This window comes from Bufo gargarizans, chromosome 8 (assembly GCF_014858855.1).
Source record: "Bufo gargarizans isolate SCDJY-AF-19 chromosome 8, ASM1485885v1, whole genome shotgun sequence".
NCBI classification, from domain to species: domain Eukaryota; kingdom Metazoa; phylum Chordata; class Amphibia; order Anura; family Bufonidae; genus Bufo; species Bufo gargarizans.
In genome coordinates, this window is record NC_058087.1 from 34,522,273 (window position 1) to 34,543,511 (window position 21,239).

At 43.6% G+C, this 21,239-nt stretch overlaps 1 protein-coding gene across 1 annotated transcript in view; it reads left to right on the forward strand.

Annotated features, from left to right (window-relative positions):
- LOC122944381 (acetylcholine receptor subunit alpha-1-B) overlaps positions 1 to 21,239 on the forward strand; it is a 42,113-nt gene that overhangs the window by 20,205 nt on the left and 669 nt on the right. The window contains exons 4-8 of the mRNA XM_044302579.1: positions 9,836 to 9,945; positions 16,059 to 16,254; positions 17,901 to 18,138; positions 19,208 to 19,431; positions 20,199 to 20,438. Coding sequence (XP_044158514.1) covers positions 9,836 to 9,945; positions 16,059 to 16,254; positions 17,901 to 18,138; positions 19,208 to 19,431; positions 20,199 to 20,438 — 1,008 coding nt within the window. The remainder of the gene's footprint in view (positions 1 to 9,835; positions 9,946 to 16,058; positions 16,255 to 17,900; positions 18,139 to 19,207; positions 19,432 to 20,198; positions 20,439 to 21,239) is intronic.

Below are 21,239 nucleotides of genomic sequence, written 5' to 3' on the forward strand. Positions count from 1 at the left end.
ACCAGAACCAAGTTCCCTGCATGAATAGAGCACCATAACCAAGTTTACTGCATGAATACAGCACCAGAACCACGTTTACTACAAGAATACTGCACCAGAACCAAGCCTATAAGTCAAACACAGCACCAGAACCAAGTTCACTGCATGAATACAATACCAGAACCATGTGCAGTACATATATGCATTATACATTATACATCACCAGATTTTAAAACTTCATTACAGATACCATTTGAGTAATCAGGTCAGACTGTGTAAGCTGTGTCAAACTACAGCTCCCAATATGGCCTGAACAGTAGTAAAGGAATGCTGGGAGTTGTTGTTTCACAAAACAGCATGCTACCACCCATCATCAGCTGAAGATCATCCAGATGACACAGTCAGTAGCAGAATAATCATCTTACAGGTGATGTTACAAGTGACTTACAGGTGATGTTCTTCTCCATCTGGTTCAGACCACCATGATGACATCTTCCAGCCACTATTCAGCTCTGTAGATTTCACAGAAAAGATGTCTTCGGCGTGTATAAGTGTACAGATAGCAAGTCCCCCATGTGCGGCCACCCTTCATTCACCACTATGGAACTTCAGAAAATAGCTGAGCGGCGGTTTGGCAATTTTCAGGAGTCCCATATTGGTGAATGCAGAGGTGGCTGCACTGGTGCTGCTTGTTCTCCATTCGCTGCTATAGGACTTCTGAAAACAGCTCGCTATTTTTGGAACTCCCATAGCAATAAATAGAGAGGACGCCGCGCTGCGCATGCACAATGTGCTCTCTGTTTACTTCGGACTCCTGTTTTGGAGATATAAGCCCCCCACCTATAGGACATTTATGGCACATCCTATCGATATATGCCATTTATGTCCAAGATGGGAATACCCCTTTAACCTCCTCCCTGAGAAAATCATCCATACACCCCTGAAACTAATGAACGCAAATTAAAGACACAGAACACGTTAATTGGGGGATAAATGGCCAAATTGTTTATTTAAAATATTAAAATTAAGGGCAAACCCCCGACTCACGGAGAGTCACCCTCCAACACTCAGGAGAGGAAAACCCCCTGTGGAGGAAACCTCTAGGGAACCATGGCTGGAGGGCTGCCCTTCCCTTGGGCTTAGAGGGTAATGCCACTATGTGGCTGCCACATAAATAGTAGGGGGGGGGGTGCAGCAGCCGGGCTGATCTGATTGGCTAGGAGGATGTCCCTTTTCTCCCTGTTTGGCGATGGGCTTCTTGCTAGAACCTCCAAATTTTGTCAAGGTGCGGTGGGCGGGGGTGGTCAAGCTCAAGGTCCTCAGGCCATCAAGTACGGCAGCAAATATGGCCGCTAACCCCCTTTTTACAAGGGTTCTTCCCTTATGACACACATGCTTGTGATGTCACAGGTGTCTATGACTTATGTTTGTGGCAATGTTCCATAGGGTTAACCCTTTAGTGACTGTTAATGTGCCTTACTGCAGAGGCCATTAACCCCTTCCTCAACGCACTTTGTCAACATGCTTCCAGATTGGATAACCGCTGTATATTTATGGTTCCCCAACAATCGCAGTGTATCCTCCTTCAGAGGAGCAGGTTTGTTCTATAACTAACAGCCACTGGTCCAGGAGCCGACACCGAGCCCCTGGACCAGTGGCTCTTATTTAACCCCTACAAGACTGCACACACGACTGTGTCGTGTTTTACAGTCCGCAAATTGAGAATCCGAAAAACACGCGACCCGTGTGCGTTCTGCAATTTGCGGAAGGGATCAGGTGGCCCATTATAGAAATGCCTATTCTTGTCCGAAAAACAGACAAGAATAGGAAATGTTCTATTCTTTTTGCGGGGCCACGGAACAGAGCAATGTATGCAGGCAGCACACGGCCCCATTGAAGTGAAAATGCGGCTAGGATGCGGACCAAAACAACACGACGTGTGAAGGTACAGTAGCCTAAAAGCATTGTCCGTTCAGTTTTATATTTGACCCTTGACCCTATCCAGGGATCGCACTTGAGGACGGCGCAGCCATGAGACGGACACTTGCATCTTGACTTTACTCAAGCAGGAGGCGCAGTGCTTAGCGGTTACAGTCACCATTGGGCACAAACCTTGATGGTTACATTGTTATTATAAGCTTAGCGGTTACTATGGACAAGTAACAGTCTATCAGGTAAACAGCTTGATGGTGTCAGTCTTTCACTGAGGCACACTGCCCTATAGTTACAGATCTCGGTTGCAGTTTCGGACAACTCACGCTACCAAGATGTGGTGGGGAACGTGGATCAGGGCTGTCTTGTCAGGGCCACGCTATGGAGGCCATTAGACACTCTTCCTTCCTCCAAAATGTCATCTTCCCCTCAACTGTCTCTTGCTGTCTTCTCTCCTTGACTGAATCTAGACATCTGATCGTCAGCAACATCCCTGATTGGTGCTGGGCTCCTTTACACATCGGACACAAGAAAGACAGGTAACAGAGGACAGACATCATATATGACTGGGAGCGTCCACTACACATCAGGGAGCCCGGCTCTTACACTCAATGTATAGATAAAATAATTTAAAGGGGCAGCACCACCCCGTTACTAGATCCAATATGGTGGCAACTTCAAGGCCACTGCACAGTGGATGGAGCCTTTTGCTTCCGGCTCCATCCACTGTTTTGATTGCAGGCTGCTGAAAACAGCAAATCATTGGGGTGCCAGGTCCCCACTAGAATGCCACATGCCTGGTAAACCACTGGCCTAGCCAGTATTACCGGTAATCTGCTGGGAAAAGTGGCCACCCTACATGTAGTGCGTACATTATATAATGGGTTCTGGTGATCGTTATGGGATATCAGAGGACGTTTCAGAGAAGTCTATGATCAGAGGACTACCACTCTAAGGATGTCCAGGCTGATATAATGTGATAGCAGAGCACATTACAGGGAGGAGGTATAATAGGAGAGGACTACAACTCCCAGCATGTCCAGCCTGATATTATGGGCAGGGCTGGTGCAAGGATTTTTGTCAACACAAGCAAAGCTACATTTTGGCGCCGCTCCCCCCCCCCCCCCAGAACTCGTGGGGGTGATGTAACATGAAGGGGGTGATGTAACATGAAGGGGGTGATGTGACATGAAGGGGGTGATGTGACATGGAGGGGGAGAAAAGTGACATAGAGGGGGAGAAAAGTGACATGGGGTGGGATTAGAAAAGTGACACGGAGGGGGTGATGTGACATGGAGGGGAGGTGATGTAACATGGAGGGAGAGAAATGTGCCATGGGGGGAGGGGGAAGAAATGTGACACAAAGGGGGTGATGTAAAAAGGAGGGGGTGATGTGACATGGAGGGGGAGAAATGTCACATTTCTTCCCCATGTCACATTTCTCCCTCATGTCACATTTCTTCCCCATGTCACATTTCTCCCTCATGTCACATTTCTTCCCCCATGTCACATTTCTCCCCCTCCATGTCACATTTCTTCCCCCATGTCACATTTCTTCCCCCATGTCACATTTCTTCCCCCATGTCACATTTCTCCCCCTCGTGTCACATTTCTCCCCCTCCATCCATGTTACATTTATCTCCCTCCGTCCATCATGTCCATTTTACCACACCACACCCCCATGTCACATTTCACCCCCCCATGTCACATTTCCCCCCCCCCCCATGTCACATTTCCCCCCCCCCCCCATCATGTCCATTTCATCACACACCCACATGTCACATTTCCCCCACTCCATCCATATTACATTTCTCGGATCTCCCCCCTCAAAGCTCAATGATCACCTACCAGGGCCACCGGCAGTCGGCAGTCCCTCTGGTCTGGGCCTGGCTGTGTGAGTCACTGTCTGTCACAGACTCACACAGTCACCAACAGCTCCGCTACAGTCTGGCTCCAGTCTTCAGACCTCCGCTCCAGTTGCTGCCCACTGCCACTCGCCAGTCACCCCCCCCCCCCTTGACCCTGTGACCGTGTTGCCGTGCCGGGGCCGCACGGCACACACGCAGGCTGGGGCGGGTGGCCAGTGGCGCAAGTTCGCCTGATATTTAGAGTAAATCGTTTTATTAATTTTCACATGTCAGTAAAAGTAAGCAGTACAACATCCGTAAGAATGAATTCTCGCATAACAAATTTACTCCAGGAACACCATTCGCAGATGGTGAGATGAACCTGGAGTCTCATTCCAAAGTGCATAACAGCAAATCAGAGTTAGGCCTCTTTCACACTACCGTTTTTTTTTTCCATTTTGCGGGCCGTTTTATACGGTCCGTATACGGAACCATTCATTTCAATGGTTCTGCAAAAAAAAACAGGAATGTACTCCGTATGCATTGCCTTTCCGTATTTCCGTTTTTCCATTCCGTTGAAAGATAGAACATGTCCTATTATTGCCCTGCAAATCACGTTCTGTGGCTCCATTCAAGTCAATGGGTCCGAAAACAAACAGAACACATACGGAAATGCATCCGTATGTCTTCCGTATCCGTTCCGTTTTTGCGGAACCATCTATTGAATATGTTATGCCCAGCCCAATTTTTTCTATGTAATTACTGTATACTGTATATGCCATACGAAAAAACGGAACGGAGAAAACGGGAACGCAAACACAACGAAAACAAAAAAATGGAACAACGGATCCGTGAAAAACGGACAGCAAAACACTGAAATAGCCATACGGTAGTGTGAAAGAGGCCTAAGAAACAACATAGCAGGTATCCAATACATGAGCAGACAACAGTTGCCTATTCTAAGAGCCAAAGTTGGCGTGTGCGTTTTTCTATGGGGAGTAGTTAAGGTCTCTTTCACACTACCGTATGGCTATTTTCGTGTTTAGCTCTTGAATCACCTCCGACAAAGAAGGTGGTGCTGTCTGCTTCTAATGGCGAGTTATTATTAATTTAGCACTCAGTAGTATATGGCCTATGAGGCTCCTGTAACTAGGTTGCATGGTCTGAATGCCAAGAAATAACAGGGCAAATTTCCAGGGAGTGGAGATACAGTTTCTAATGTGATATCCAATAGCAACGCAAATATCTGTTGCCAAAATTGGGAGAGCTTGGGGCAGGCCCACAGAATGTGATATAGAGAACCTGTATTACCACAATTCCTCCAACAGCAGGGGGAGGAGCATGGGTAGATTTAGTTTAATCTTTGGGAAGTAGATTTTGTTTAATCTTTGGGGAATTTTGTTTAATCTTTGGGAAGCCTGTAATTTATTACTTTTTTAATTCAGCCCCGGCGCGCCCCCCCCCTCCCCCTTCTCTGTGCCCTCAGGCAGCCGCTTGGTCTGACTTATTATAGCGCCGGCCCTGATTATGGGATATCAAAGAAAGGGAAGGGTATAAGAGGAGAGAACTACAGCTCCCAGCATGTCGAGAGTGATATAATGTGATATCAGAGGACATTACGGGGAAGGAGGTACATGAGGAGAGGACTACAACTCTCAGCATGTCCAGGCTGTTATGTGATATCAGGGAACATTACAGGGATGAGTTAGAAGAGGAGAGAACCACAAATCACAGCATGTCCATGCTGTTATTATGTGATATCAGAGGACATATATGATGTCTTTCCTCTGTTACCTGTCTTCTTGTGTCGGATGTATAAAGGGGTTTCAACGCAGCCCACCACCAATCAGATGTCTCGGCTCAGTCAAGGAGAGAAGACAGCAGGAGACAGTTGAGGGGAAGATGACAGTTGAGAGGAGGGAAGAGAGCGTCTAATGGCCTCCATAGCGTGGCCCTGACAAGACAGCCCTGATCCATGTTCCCCACCCCATCTTGGTAGCGTGAGTTGTCAGAAACTGCAACCAAGATCTGTAACTATAGGGCCATGTGCCTCAGTGAAAGACTGACACCATCAAGCTGTTTACCTGATAGACTGTTCACTTGTCCATAGTAACCGCCAAGCTTATAATAACAAAGTAACCATCAAGGTTTGTGCTCAATGGTGACTGTAACCGTCAAGATGCAAGTGTCCGTCTCATGGCTGCGCCGTCCTCAAGTGCGGTCCCAGGACCAAACTGTTAGTCTGTTCATTTACATGGTGCGGTCTGGAAGGGATTAAATCAGAGCTAACGGTCCGGGTACTTGGTGTCAGCAACTGAACCAGTAGGTGTCCGTAACAGAACAAACATGCCCCCCTTCCCCACCCGAAGCAGAAAACTCAACGATTGTCGGGGGACCATCAATATACAGCGGTTATCCAAACTGGAGTATATTGAAACAGTGCAGTGAGGAAGGGGTTCATTAGTGTTGTAAGGTACATTGACAGTCACTAAAGGGTTAACCCTTTGGAACACTGCCACAAAAATAAGTCATAGACACCTGTGACATCACAAAGATGCGTGTCATAAGGGAAAAACCCTTCCAAAAACCGGGTGAGCGGCCATATTTGGTACTTGATGGCCTTAGAACCTTGAGCTTGACCACCCCCGCCCACCACACCTTGACGAAACTTGGAGGTTCTAGCAGGGAGACCATCGCCCAACGGGAGAAATGGGAGTATGGGACAACCTCCTAGCCAACCAGATCAGCCCGGCTGCTGCCCCCCCCTCCCTACTATTTATGCAGCAGCCACATAGTGGCATTACCCTCTAAGCCCAAGGGAAGGGCAGCCCTCCAGCCATGGTTCCCTAGAGGTTTCCTCCACAGGGGGTTTTCCTCTCCTGAGTGCTGGAGGGTGACTCTCCGTGAGTCGGGGGTTTGCCATTTCTTTATACTTTAAATAAACAATTTGGCCATTTATCCCCCAATTACCGTGTTCTGTGTCTTTATTCTGTTTCTTTAATTTGCGTTCTTTGGTTTCAGGGGTGTATGGATGATTTTCTCAGGGAGGAGGTTAAAGGGGTATTCCCATCTGGGACATATACAGTATATATCGATAGGATGTGCCATAAATGTCCTATAAAGAAAAAGGGGGTCAGTCAGCACATCCCAATGCGCAGGGGCATGTTGCTATGGCTGAGAACAACACTGTAAAACAAAACATGCAATGCATCAGCTCTCTGCAAACCAAATAAAGTACAAAAATGCATAATAATTGCTAGTGCTATACTTATAAATTAGAGATGCTTGGCAAATCATTTTGTACAAAATTATTTGAGCCTGTCTGCCGCACGTCAAGGCGATCTCTGTAAGACACTAAATTCTACCTGTTATGTGCCATGACGGCTACCATACAATTCAGGGAGTGTAGGTTTCACATGCATGCTGGGCCTGCTTTAATAGTGGCCATTTGGCACCAGGAGTGGTGTGGAGTGGGCCCGGCATGCATGTTGGTACCTGCATTCCTTGGATATAATGGAGGCCATTTTGGCACTAAAAATGACAGAAATTAAAGCAGGGAGAGGGGAGGCCGCACACTGGCCACCAATGATATTAATACAATAGAGGGAGGGGGGGCGCACACTGTGCCACCAATGATATTAATACAATAGAGGGAGGGAGGGGGGCCGCACACTGGCCACCAATGATAGTACAATAAAGGGAGGGAGGGGTGCCGGGGGGGCCGCACACTGGCCACCAATGATAATACAATAGAGGGAGGGAGGGGGGGCGCACTGGCCACCAATGATATTAATACAATAGAGGGAGGGGGGGCCGGGGGGGGGGCTGCACTGGCCACCAATAAAATTAAAACTGGGGAGGGAGGGGGGTCTGCCCCCTGCTGCCTGGCAGCCCCTGATCTCTTACAGGGGGCTATGATACGCACAATTAACCCCTTCAGGTGCGGCACCTGAGGGGTTAATTGTGTGGATAACAGCCCCCTGTAAGAGATCGGGTGCTGCCAGGCAGCAGGGGGCAGTCATGTACACAGTTCGTAGTATATTCTAACTAGAAGCGTCCCCATCACCATGGGAACGCCTCTGTGTTAGAATATACTGTCGGATCTGAGTTTTCACGAAGTGAAAACTCAGCTCTGAAAAAGCTTTTATGCAGACGGATCTTCGGATCCATCTGTATGAAAGTAACCTACGGCCATGGATCACGGACACGGATGCCAATCTTATGTGCATCCGTGTTCTTTCACGGACCCATTGACTTAAATGGGTCCGTGAACCGTTGTCCGTCAAAAAAATAGGACAGGTCATATTTTTTTGACGGACAGGATACACGGATCACGGAGGCGGATGACAAACGGTGCATTTTCCGAGTTTTCAACGGACCCATTGAAAGTCAATGGGTCCGCAGAAAATCACGGAAAACGGAACAACGGCCACGGGTGCACACAACGGTTGTGTGCATGAGGCCTTAAAAAGACACTTTAATTCATCTAATTAAAAAATAAACCTAAAGTTTCCCAATACATTATTCTGATGATGGTCAATTTGAAATATGATTTACTATACACCAGGATGGTAAAGAAAAAATACATTCTTATATACTATACACCAGGATGGTAACTCAGAAATACATCAGCATAGGAACACTGGGTTGGAAAAAACTTTCCCTGTGATGACCCTACAGTGTCCCTTAGCCCAGAGACTGCCCCTGAGCGTGGAGACTCTCTGTTCTCATACCTATCCTGCCAACAACCCTAATTGGCCCTCATGGGTCCCTGTACCCGAACGCGTTCTCCCCACTTATGGGTTCCTCAGGGGGACAATATCTCATAAGGTGGCTGATTCAATCTGCGCCACCGTCAGGGTTATACATAACAAAGGTATAGATACATAAAAAATATATATATATAGATAAATCAATATACTGCACCAGCAACCATTGATCATAGGAGGCGGTATTGGTAAGACATGACATCAAGATTAGATGTAAGCCAATCCCTACAATGGAGATCCACCAAGGTAATGATAGCCTATAGATGCGTGGACTCTTCCAAGCTACCCAGGTTTCCTCCTCCTCTGGTATGCTCATGTCTCATGTACAGTATTAGGAGTCCCAGCACCGTTGCGCCGAATGAGAACAGTCGCTGGTGACGCCGAAGGTCAATAACTGTTCAGCTGAACGCTGTGGGGGAAATGGATCAATCTTCTACACCAGTTTTGCGTTGAAAGGTTGCAAATTCAGACGGATGTCCCATTTTGTGTCTAAATTGGAACAGAAAAAGATGTCACAAGGTGTCATTATTTATGAGATTTAATAAACTTTATATTTTATTGATATATTTTTGTCATTTCTCTTGGGAGAATTGGTGGTACTGTATGTTTTTTTTTTATTGGAACACAGCCTGGCCTAAATATATAAATGTGTATCATATTTAACATTAGGGGATTACATACAATAAATAATAACACAGCCGCACCTCCTAGATGAGGAATGGGTTTATCAAAGTGTGGGGTACCTGCTGAAAACCTTATACTCGCCTACTCCCTGCTGTTCTGTTCTGATGCTCTGGTTCCGTTTGTCAATCTTCCAGTCCATGGCTTGTTTACTTCCGGACCGGCTATGGACAGGGTCACGTGCACCACTGCAGAGAATGACTGGTCTCAGAGGTGACGTGTCCCCAAGTGGCACATTACTGCTGGATCACGAGCTGCTTGGGGACATGTCATTGCTGAGGCAAGTAATTGGCTGCAGAGGCGCACCTGACCCTGGCCGGAAGTAAACGTACCAGGGACCAAAAGATTGCAAAACAGAGCCAGAGTGCCGGCATGGAGTGGCGAAAAGCAGGTGAGTATCAGTATTTCCACAGGTACCACACACTCCGGGAGCTAGGTAAAGAAAGGCCATAATCCTAGAAAACCTCTTTAAGGGGTCAAACGGGTTTATGTCTTTGTCCAATACATTTGACATCTTGTGGGTGACTCCCATAATTTACTACTGATTATTGTTTGTTTCATAAGTTTCATAATATGTGGAATAATAATAATAATATATTTCTTTTTGGTGATGTTTTCTATGTTTAGCAATGGGTGGATGTGAATTTAAAATGGAACCCAGAGAATTATGGCGGGATACAGAAAATCCGAGTTCCTTCCAGTGATATCTGGCGTCCCGATATTGTTCTTTATAACAAGTAAGATCAGCTTATCTATTCATTATAAGGGCACCTGGATGTTATACACCAGCCCAGCTGGACAGGCTCTATAGACTGGGTTCACCCATATCTTTGAATTTTTTTTTTTCTTTTTTCAGCACTGCATTTTTTTAGTGATGTTTTTTGGTGAAACAAACACCAACACCAGATGGTAGCTGAAAGTCTATGGGAAATATGAAATGCAGGGTGGGCAAGACTTTTGTGCCTTGGTGAGTTTTGTGTGTCTCCTTTTTTTTAACTCCTTAAGGACCGGGCTCATTTTCACCTTCAGGACCAGGCCATTTTTTGAAAATCTGACCAGTGTCACTTTATGTGGTGATAACTTTCAAACGCTTTGACTTATCCAGGCCATTTTTAAATTGTTTTTTTTTGTCACATATTGTACCTTATGACACTGGTAAAATGGAGTAAAAAAAAAAATCATTTTTATTTATTAAAAAATATAAAATTGACAAACAAAATTGAAAATTAGCAAATTTCCAAGTTTCAATTTCTCTACTTCTATAATACATAGTAATACCTACAAAAATAGTTATTACTTTACATTCCCCATATGTCTACTTCATGTTTGGATCATTGAGAATGACATTTTATTTTTTGGGGACGTTAGAAGGCTTAGAAGTTTGAAAGCAAATCTTGAAATTTTTCTGAAATTTTCAAAAACCCACTTTTTATGGTGATGGACTTTGTGAGGCTTACATAATAGAAACCACCCAAAAATGACCCCATTCTAGAAACTACACCCCTCAAGGTATTCAAAATTGATTTTACAAACGTAGTTAACCCTTTAGGTGTTCCACAAGAGTTAATGGCAAATGGAGATAAAATTTCAGAATTTCAATTTTTTTGAAAATTTTCCATTTTAATCAATTTTTTCCAGTAACAAAGCAAGGGTTAACAGCCAAACAAAACTTAATATTTATTGCCCTGATTCTGTAGTTTGCAGAAACACCCCATATGTGGCAGTGAACTACTGTACGGGCACACAGTAGGGCGTAGAGGGAAAGGTGCGCCGTGTGGTTTTTGGAAGGCAGATTTTGCTGGACTGGTTTATTTACACCATGTCCCATTTGAAGCCCCCCTGATGCACCCCTAGAGTAGAAACTCCATAAAAGTAACCCCATTTTGGAAACTACAGGATAAGGTGGCAGTTTTGTTGGGACTATTTTTAGGGTATATATGATTTTTGGTTGCTCTATATTACATTTTTGTGAGGCAAGGTTACCAAAAATAGAAATGCTGCAATTTTATCTCCATTTGCCATAAACTGTTGAGGAACACCTAAAGGGTTAATAAAGTTTGTAAAATGAGTTTTGAATACCCTGAGGGGTGGAGTTTCTTAGATGGGGTCACTTTGATGGAGTTTCTACTCTAGGGGTGCTTTAGGGGTTCTTCAAATGGGACATGGTGCCAAAAAATAAGGCCATCAAAATCTGCCTTCCAGAAACCATACAGCGTTCCTTTCCTTCTGCGCCCTGCCGTTTAGTCATACAGCAGTTTACGACCACATATGAGGTGTTTCTGTAAACTGCAGAATCAGGGTAATAAATATAAAGTTTTGTTTGGCTGTTAACACTTGCTTTGTTACAGGTAAAAACGGTTTAAAATGTAAAACTTGCCAAAAAATAGCTGTTTTGACAACGTTTTAATTTAATTTTTTTGACTGTGTTCATCTGAGGGGTTAGGTCATGGGGTATTTTTATAGAGCAGATTCTTACGGACGCGGCAATACCTAAAATGTCTATTTATTTAGGTTTAACACTATATTATCCTTTTATAAACAAAAAAAACATTTTAGTATCTCCATAGTCTGAGTCCATTTTTTTAAAAGTTTTTAGCCGATTCTCTTAGGCCCCTTTCACACGAGCGAGTTTTCCGTGCGGGTGCGATGCGTGCGGTGAACGCATTGCACCCGCACTGAATCCTGACCCATTCATTTCTATGGGGCTGTGCACACGAGCGGTGATTTTCACGCATCACTTGTGCGTTGCGTGAAAATCGCAGCATGCTCCTCTTTGTGAGTTTTTCACGTAACGCAGGCCCCATAGAAATGAATGGGGTTGCATGAAAATCGCATGCATCCGCAAGCAAGTGCGGATGCGGTGCGATTTTCACGCATGGGTTCTAGGTGACAGTCTATTCACTGTATTATTTTCCCTTATAACATGGTTATAAGGGAAAATAATAGCATTCTGAATACAGAATGCTTAGTATAATAGTGCTGGAAGGGTTAAAAAAAATTAAAAAGTTAACTCACCTTATCCTCTTGATCGCGTAGTTCCCGGTTGGTCTCTTCTTTAGCTGTGGGCTAAATGACCTGTGGTGATGTCAGATCACATGCTCCAATCACATGGTCCATCACCATGGTGATGGAGCATGTGATCTGACATCACCACAGGCCCTTTAGCCCACAGCTCATCATTCAAGAAGTAAAGAGACCGGGAACTACGCGATCAAGAGGATAAGGTGAGTTAACTTTTTTATTTTTTTTAACCCTTCCAGCACTATTATACTAAGCATTCTGTATTCAGAATGCTATTATTTTCCCTTATAACCATGTTATAAGGGAAAATAATACAATCTTCAGAACATCAATCCCAAGCCCGAACTTCTGTGAAGAAGTTCGGGTTTGGGTACCAAACATGCGCGATTTTTCTCACGAGCATTACGAAGCTGATCAGCGGTGGGGTGAGCGATGCGATAACAGTGGCCGGACACTAAGAGTGCCGGCCACAGTCAGCGCATGCAAAAATAAAAAAATAAAAAAAATAAAAACACGCGCCGAAAAAAAATGTGTGTGCGGGGGGTAAGCTGCAGCACCCCTGGGGGGTCTAGGGTCACACAACTGAGTGCTATGGACCCCAGACACCCGATCTGGGTGCTAAACTACAATAAAAAAAACCTTTTTTTCCCTCTAACTCTCCCTCACTATCCCTGCCTAATCTACCTCTCTCTACCTCTCCAAAATACTCAGATCGGTGCCTGATGGCACAAAAAAACTTACAATCCAGCTGAGCTCCTCTCTATCCACGGACCTGTATGAGCGGGAAGAGGAGCTCCGGCAATTCAAAACTGCCGCTCCGCCCGCCCACCTGCCCAGCCGACCAATCAGAAACGATCCTGAGAGGTGGCGTGTCCGTAACAGGTTAAAGGCAGCATGTTGATGTTATGGAGGTTTTTTCTGGTGTTTTTTCATCTCCTTCTCTATAGGGAAAAAAGATGGAAAAACACCACCCACACATTTGTTTGGAAAACAAGAAAACACACAAAAAATCCACACTCTTTATAGAAAACAAGTGGACAGTTTCTTTAACCCTTTCGCTACCAGCTCCTTACATGTACAGTGCTGGAGCGATGGGCAAACGTGGCACCCGCTCGCATGTACAGCAGGCGTCATGGCTGGCGGGTCTCTGCTGTTTCAAACAGCAGAGACCCCCGGCTAATTACCGGGACTGGCAACAATGCCGATCACAGTAATTGAAGCCTTTAGATGGCGTGATCAAGTGAGATCACGGCATCCAAAGGGTAAAAAAAACCTTCTTACCGGCATCCTCTGCGGCCAATACCATAAGTCTCGCTAAAGAGATTCAGGGCGTTAAAGCTGCAATTCTTATTTTGGCCACCAGGTGACAGGCCAACATGAGAAATTAGCAAGTCTAAGTAATAAATAGATTTTCAAAATCCACGATTGTGCACAATTGAATTTTTTTTTTATTTTGTAATGTATGTATGTAAAACATAACAAAAAAGTAAAAAAAATGTTAAAAAATATATAAAAGTTTAAATCACCCCCTTTCTGTATAATAAAAATAATACATACATAAATAACAAAAACGACTGTACTATTAAAATATCAAAATATTTTTCCAATACGGCGAACTGCGTAATAGAAAAAAGGGTCAACATGGCCAATTTGCAATTTTTTCATTGCTTTTCTTACCCAAAAAATTTAATAAAACGTGATCAAAAAGTCACACACACTCCAAAATGGTATTACTAAAACTACAGATTATCCCACAAAAAATTAGCCCATACACAGCTCAGTAGATATAACTATAAAAAAGGTATGGGGGTCAGAATATGGTGATGTAAAAATAAAAATAAAAATTTCTAAGTTTAAGCTTATTTTTACACTATTAAGACATAAAAAAAAATATACATATGTGGTATCGTTGTAATTGTAATGACCCAGAGAATAAAGGGCACAGGTCAGTTTTGCCTCAAACGGAACGCCGTGGGAACAAAACCCATAACATGGTGGAGAATTTTTATTTTTTTTTTCAATTCCACCCCATTTTTTATTTTTTTCCCGCTTCCCACTATGCCATACTAAATGGTGGTATTAGAAAGTACAACTTGTTCCGCAAAAGATAAGCCCTCATACAGCTATGTGAACGGAAAAATAAAAAAGTTGTGGCTTAAGAAAGATAGTGAAGAAAAATTTAAACGCAAAAATGAAAAAATCTCAGTTATCCTAAGGGTTAAAGGGCATCTGTCAGCAGATTTGTACCTATGACACTGGCTGACCTGTTACATGTGCACTTGCTGAAGGCATCTGTATTGGTCCCATGTTCATATGTGTCCGCACTGCTGAGAAAAATGATGTTTTAAAGTGTAACTGTCATTCGTTTTTTTATTTTTGTAATGTATCGGAGCAGTGATACTGGCCATTTTTGTAATATACTTTCATTACTAAAATCGTACATTTCAATTAGAAAAATTGCTCTAAAGTGGCCCATTTTGAGCCTTAGTAACACTCCTCTGTCTTCTGTTTACATAACACAGACAGTGTTGAGCAGGTCTCCAATGTTATGTAAACAGAAGTCAGAGAAGTGTTGCTAAGGCTCAAAATGGGCCACTTTAGAGCTATTTTTCTAGTGGAAATGTACAATTTCAGTAATGAAAGTATATTACAAAAATGTCAGTATCACTGCCCCGATACATTACAAAAGTAAAAAAAAGATTGACAGTTACACTTTAATATATGCAAATGAACCTCTAGGAGCAATGAGGGTGTAGCTGTTTCACCCAGAGGCTCTGCTCTCTCTGCAACTTGCAGAGGGCCAGGTGTGATGATGTTTAAATTGCCTGGTCCTGGGAAAGTGCAGAAGACGCGACAGTTGCAGAGAGCAGATCCTCTAGGTGTAAAGGCAACGCTCCCATTGTTCTTAGAAGTTCATTTGCATATATTTAAACAGAATTTTTCTCAGCAATGCGGGCACATATGACCTTGGGACCAACACAGATGTCTTCAGCTGCCAAGCGCACATGTAACAGGTCAGCCAGTGTCATAGGTACAGATCTGCTGACAGATGGGCTTTAATGGTCAAAAAAACAACAGAGCAATTTGTATGTGTAGGGGCCCTTAAAGAGCTTTTTTTTTGGCTACTTATAATCCCTATACTGAGATATATCAATACATAATGTTATTAATCATTTTGGTTCAGTAGTTAATTAAAAAAACTGACTTTTATCATATGCAAATTACCTGTCTACCAGCAAGTAGGGCGGATACTTGCTGGTAGCAGCCGCATCCTCCTTTCATAAAGACGCCCCCTCCTCATGTTGATTGACAGGGCCAGCGAACGCGCTCGTTCTCTGGCTGGCCCTGTCTGCATTCAAAATCTGGTGCTTGCGCCGTACCTGTCTTCAGTCGGCGCAGGCGCACTGAGAGAAGGACGCTCGCTCGGCCGCTCCTTCCTCAGTGCGCCTGCGCCGAGGACGTCACATCTACACCCGGTGCAGGCGCACTGAGGAAGGAGCGGCCGAGCGAGCGTGACAGGGGTGACAGAAGCCCTTTAAAAGGGTATTAACATCTCAGACATACATGGTATTTCACAAGGATATGCCATCAATGTCAGATAGGCACAGGTGTCACCTCTGGGGCCCTCTCCTATCTCCAGAATGGGGCCCCTGAAGTGAGGGAGTTCACCACCATGGGAGTTCCGAAAATAGCCAAGCACTTTTATTTTATTACTGTAGATTGCTACAATGTTATTTTTTGTAAGCAGTCAGGTATTCAGCTAAAGAAAACCAACAGAAATTTTTGGAGGAACCGAGTTGAATGGACATTTTATTTATTTCATTTTTAGTGCAGATGGGGACTTTACAATTGTAAAGAATACGAAGATCTTACTCGATTACACAGGAAAAATCATATGGACACCTCCGGCCATTTTTAAAAGTTACTGTGAAATTATAGTCACCTACTTTCCATTCGACCAGCAGAACTGCAGCATGAAACTTGGAACTTGGACCTATGATGGCTTGTTAGTAGTTATAAACCCGGTAAGACTTTGCATGAATTGGTCAATTGCTGAATGGTTTATATCATTTCTTTTTGCAGCTTTTATGATCTTTTGAGCTTGTTATATTAAATTATCCATATGACCCGGGTTGGCCATCCTCATTGTATAGAGACAATATCTTCAATACTAAATTATTGGTTTTAGTGATAACAAATGAAGCCTAACGATGCAGTAGTCTCGCTCAACACAACGAACGTCTCATGAAGCTGAACTCATGATCAGTCAAAGAGATCGCCCCAACCCCACTGGTGTCCATTGTACAGCAGACCCGTCACAGCACTGTGGCTCCCACTGTCAGTGCAAGCAACAATGCAGATGTGCACAGGGCATAAGCGCCTTGAAACCATTATGTAACTACTGTGTATATTGCAAATTCTTACATGTAGGACCCTGTTCTAGCATTGGCCCTCGCCACAAAATAAAAATATTGGTTAATCCATTCACTCAAAGGCCTTTCATGGATTTTGCCAGATGTAACCAGCGTAGTAATATCACTCCGAATCCCCCGTCATTTATACCTGTTTGATTATACCGTTATAGTGCAGTTTTTTGACACCCCAGACAAAAGCACCTGTTGTTTGTTTCCCAGTCCACGCCCTTTGGTTCAATTCCCCACTTGTCCGTTTGCTTTTACCACCCAGCTGCAGATGGGAGTTTTACCACCCAGCTGCAGATGGGATGAGACCAGTTAGGACTGGCCCTCTCTGTCCAGGAGCTCTATAGAAGATGCATGGTCTGCCTCTGTGAGTTTTTTACCCTTCATGAGAACTTTACATAGTTTTTTTGTAGTCATAACCACTTCAGGTATATAAGGCCGGCAATACCTGTAAGATCGCTGTCAGCCGAATACTAATTAGGCTGGCAGCTACAGTCCCTCCAAACACACGCCTGATCAGCTCAGCTTAACTTGTATGTGGTCTTAGGAGGAAGATGCTCAATTCAACTGCCCAATCCTTATTTCTGCCGATAAGTCCCCATACACATTACATGGTCAGCCAATCCTGCCAAAATCAGTGTGTTGTGTATGACCAGCATAAAGGTAGTATCATCTTATCTATCTGAGGTAGAATTACAGCAAATGCTACTACAAGGCCTTCTTACATGTCTACAGTCCCTTCTACATTGGGTCAGTTATCAAGAACAAACATTTGTATGTGTATTCTTGATAATTAACTCATGTTAAGGTGCTGCCAAATACCTGACAAACAGGCAAAATAATAGTTTTATCGGTTGATCACATTTTTCTACTGGGAACTAAAATCGTCCTTAATCAGTAGCACATCATCCTGTGTAGGGAATGTGGTGCCAACAATACGCAAAGTGAATGGGGGAATGAATGATCGCAATAACGATGGATCATAGCCCTTTCACTTTGCATCAGGTCATGTGAAAGGCCCTTTAAATGAGTGCCGATTGACTGGTAAATCATCGAGCAGCACTTGTTCTTGGCCTGGAGTTGGACCATGTAAGAGGACCGTAAGTACTGCAAGCATTGTGTCTACTATACAGACAAAGGCTAAATGGCCTCCCCATAATGTTCTTGATCCCAGACTACAATGGCTTGGTTACACATAATCAAAATACACAATACATTGACTAAATTACTTCTATCGTTATACTTTTAAGGAAAGTGATCGTCCAGATCTCAGTAACTTCATGGAGAGCGGAGAGTGGATGATGAAGGATTACCGCTGCTGGAAACACTGGGTCACATACACATGCTGTCTTAACGTACCATACTTGGATGTCACCTACCACTTCGTCCTACAACGTCTTCCTCTTTACTTCATTGTGAATGTCATCATTCCCTGTCTGCTTTTCTCCTTTTTAACTGGTTTAGTTTTCTATCTGCCGACTGATTCAGGTATGGAGTATGGTGGTGCGATAAATGTAATTTCATACACAAATCACAGGACTTGGTGGACTACTACACATCTTCCCAAAATTTGCAGCCACAAGTTGGTTAGTATACAGGGTATTTAAAAAAAATAACTTCCCCAGAGACCAATATGTGTTGAGCGACTGTGATAAGAGCTACTGAAGTGCCGCTCTGGGCAGAATGCTCTTTCCAACATTTCTCTGGAGTGGACGTGGCGATGTTCAGTACATAGCATCATCTCCAAGGAAGGGGCTCCATGAGAAACTCAATTTTCTTTTTGATTTGTATATACATTATATAGTCTGACATATGGGAATATCTGACCATCACATCTTTGTGAGCTTTTTGGACTCCTATTCCAAAGTTGTACTGTATGTGTGTGTATAAAGTTGAAAGTAACAGCCTACACTCTTCAGAGAAGGCTTACAAGATTCCGAAATGTGTCTGTTAGAATTCAGCCTAAAACATTTGTGATGTCAGACACTGTATAAGAAGATCTGACTTTCAATTGGTGTCTCAATTCAGCACAAAACTCTTTGAAGTGGCTTAGGTTGGGGCTTTGTGTTGACACTCAAGTTCCTCCACACCAAACTTGCCCAACCATGCCTTTATGGACCAACTATTGCTAAAAAGCTGGAGCCATAGAACTGTCTAAAAGGTCTTGGTATGCTGGACAATTAACATTACCCTTTACTAGAAATATAGGATCTTGCCCAAACCTGGGAAAACAACCCAAAACCATTATCCCTCCTTCACCAAATTTTACAGTAGTCAATATGCATGACAATAGGCACTCTTCTCCTGGCATCCACCAAACCTAGATTCATCCATCAGACCGCCAAACCAAAGAATGTTTCCACTTTCCCAGAGTCCAGTGTCTATGGCTTGACATGGATCTGTGCTTGACTGTATACACCTGCTTGAAGGTGACTGAAACCACTGGACTCAATAATTAGGAGGGGTGCTCATGTGCTATTGGACAGCTAGACAGTAGTCAGCCATTCAAGATCTTCATAACATTTATATCTTGATTTCTGTTTTGTGTGTTTTACAGGGGAGAAAATGACTCTAAGCATCTCTGTTCTTGTGTCCCTGACTGTGTTTCTTCTGGTTATTGTTGAACTGATCCCGTCAACTTCTAGTGCAGTGCCGCTAATAGGAAAATACATGTTATTTACTATGGTGCTCGTCATAGCATCAATTATTATTACTGTAATCGTAATTAACACTCATCATCGCTCCCCGAGTACTCACACAATGCCACTTTGGGTGAGGAAGGTGAGTTATATTGACTTTACTTCCAATTAAAGGGGTTGTCAAGTTTTATTAAAGGGGTTATAGAAATAAGACAATCCCTTAGTAGAGACCAAAAATTCATAATAATGCTATATAAAAAAAAAGGAACTTTACTCTGGAAATGTAGTCGTTCCATTCACTGTATAATGTCTTTTATAATTACTGGTGTTCAGCGAATCGAACCTGACTAAGTGGAATTCAATATGAATTTCACGGAAAACTTGATTTGCCACGAAGCCGAATTTCCTTGTGGTAACGAATCAATTTTCCCTGAATGACGGTAAAAAAAAAGAAATCATACTTGCCTCATCAGTTTGAGCGTGAAGAGCTGGCCATCACCATCTTGATTCAAAATCCTGCACAAAATCCAGTGCGTGTTGACGTATGACGTAACCACGCCAGCTGACATGATGACATCATTGCAGCCCGTGAGAGATTTCACGCTGGATCTTCCATCAAGATGGCGACCAGCTCTTTGTGATCAAATGGATGAGGGTAAGTATGATTTTAGAATTTTTTTAAATTTTACACTGTAATATTAATGTTAGATGCTGCGATCAGCTATGAATGCGGCATCTGAGGGATACAATGACGGGGCGGCCCAATCGCCGCTCCCACTAATTACAAGAAATGCTCTTCGTGATTAAGTATTTTGTCACAAAGCAATTTTTTTTAAATTAAGCAAAGCGGCCAAATCGAATTTTCCAATACTTCGCTCATCTCTAAAAATAACACTTCTTTGTATTCAGATCTTCATTGACACAGTCCCGAACATTATGTTTTTCTCTACAATGAAACGTCCTTCACAAGATAAACAAGGGCAGAAGATCTTTGCAGAAGACATTGACATTTCTGAAATCTCTGGGAAACTGGGCCCTGCTGCAGTGGTTTACCAGTCTCCGATCCTAAAGAACCCTGACGTGAAGAGCGCGATCGAAGGGATTAAATATATCGCAGAGACCATGAAGTCAGACCAGGAGTCTAAAAAGGTAAGATAGGGTTTATTAGTTTTAGGTGGCACACCAATCTTTTTTTTTTTTCTTAAAAAAATAAAGGACATTTATCAAGAATGGTGTTCCCATATGTCATTCCTGATCCCCCTACCTTGCCATGAGATGGGCCTAATTTATGAAGAGGCGGATGCATGCTAAAGGGGTTGTCTGGGTTCAGAGCTGAACCTGGACATACCCATATTTTCACCCAGGCAGCTCCACTAATATGAGCATCGGAGCATGCTCTACTTTGCCCAGCGTTGAATCGCGCAGGGCAAAGGTATTTTCAGGAGATCCGGTGACATTACATAAACTAACAAGCCCTTTCCCTGCGCGATCCAGCGCAGGGCAAGTGAGAGCATCGGAGCATGAAATGCGCTGATGCTGATATTAGTGGGGCTGCCTGGGTGAAAATATGCCTGGGTATGTCCGGGTTCAACCCCTTTAATAAATTAAGCACATCTCTGCCCTGCCATGCACCAGAAACTTTAGTCTAAGCCAGCAAGGGTCTGGCATAGACTCCCGCTGTAACTTATACCAGTTTCTGCTGAAAGTTAGAGTAAATTCGGTAGGCCCCACAAAGCCCCTTCCCTCCCGCTAACCCCGGCCTCTTTACTAAAGTGGCGAGAAGCTCAAAAAGTCGTAAATTATTGTGCAAATATCCTGTGCTCTATAATTTGTGACTTTTGTACGTCTCAATAGTAGCGTAACAACACTTTAGTAAGTGTCCCTCAATGTGACATGTGCTATTGTCCCGTGGAGGCTTTGCTTCTTTTGGTGAATAAAGTGAGACCTGTA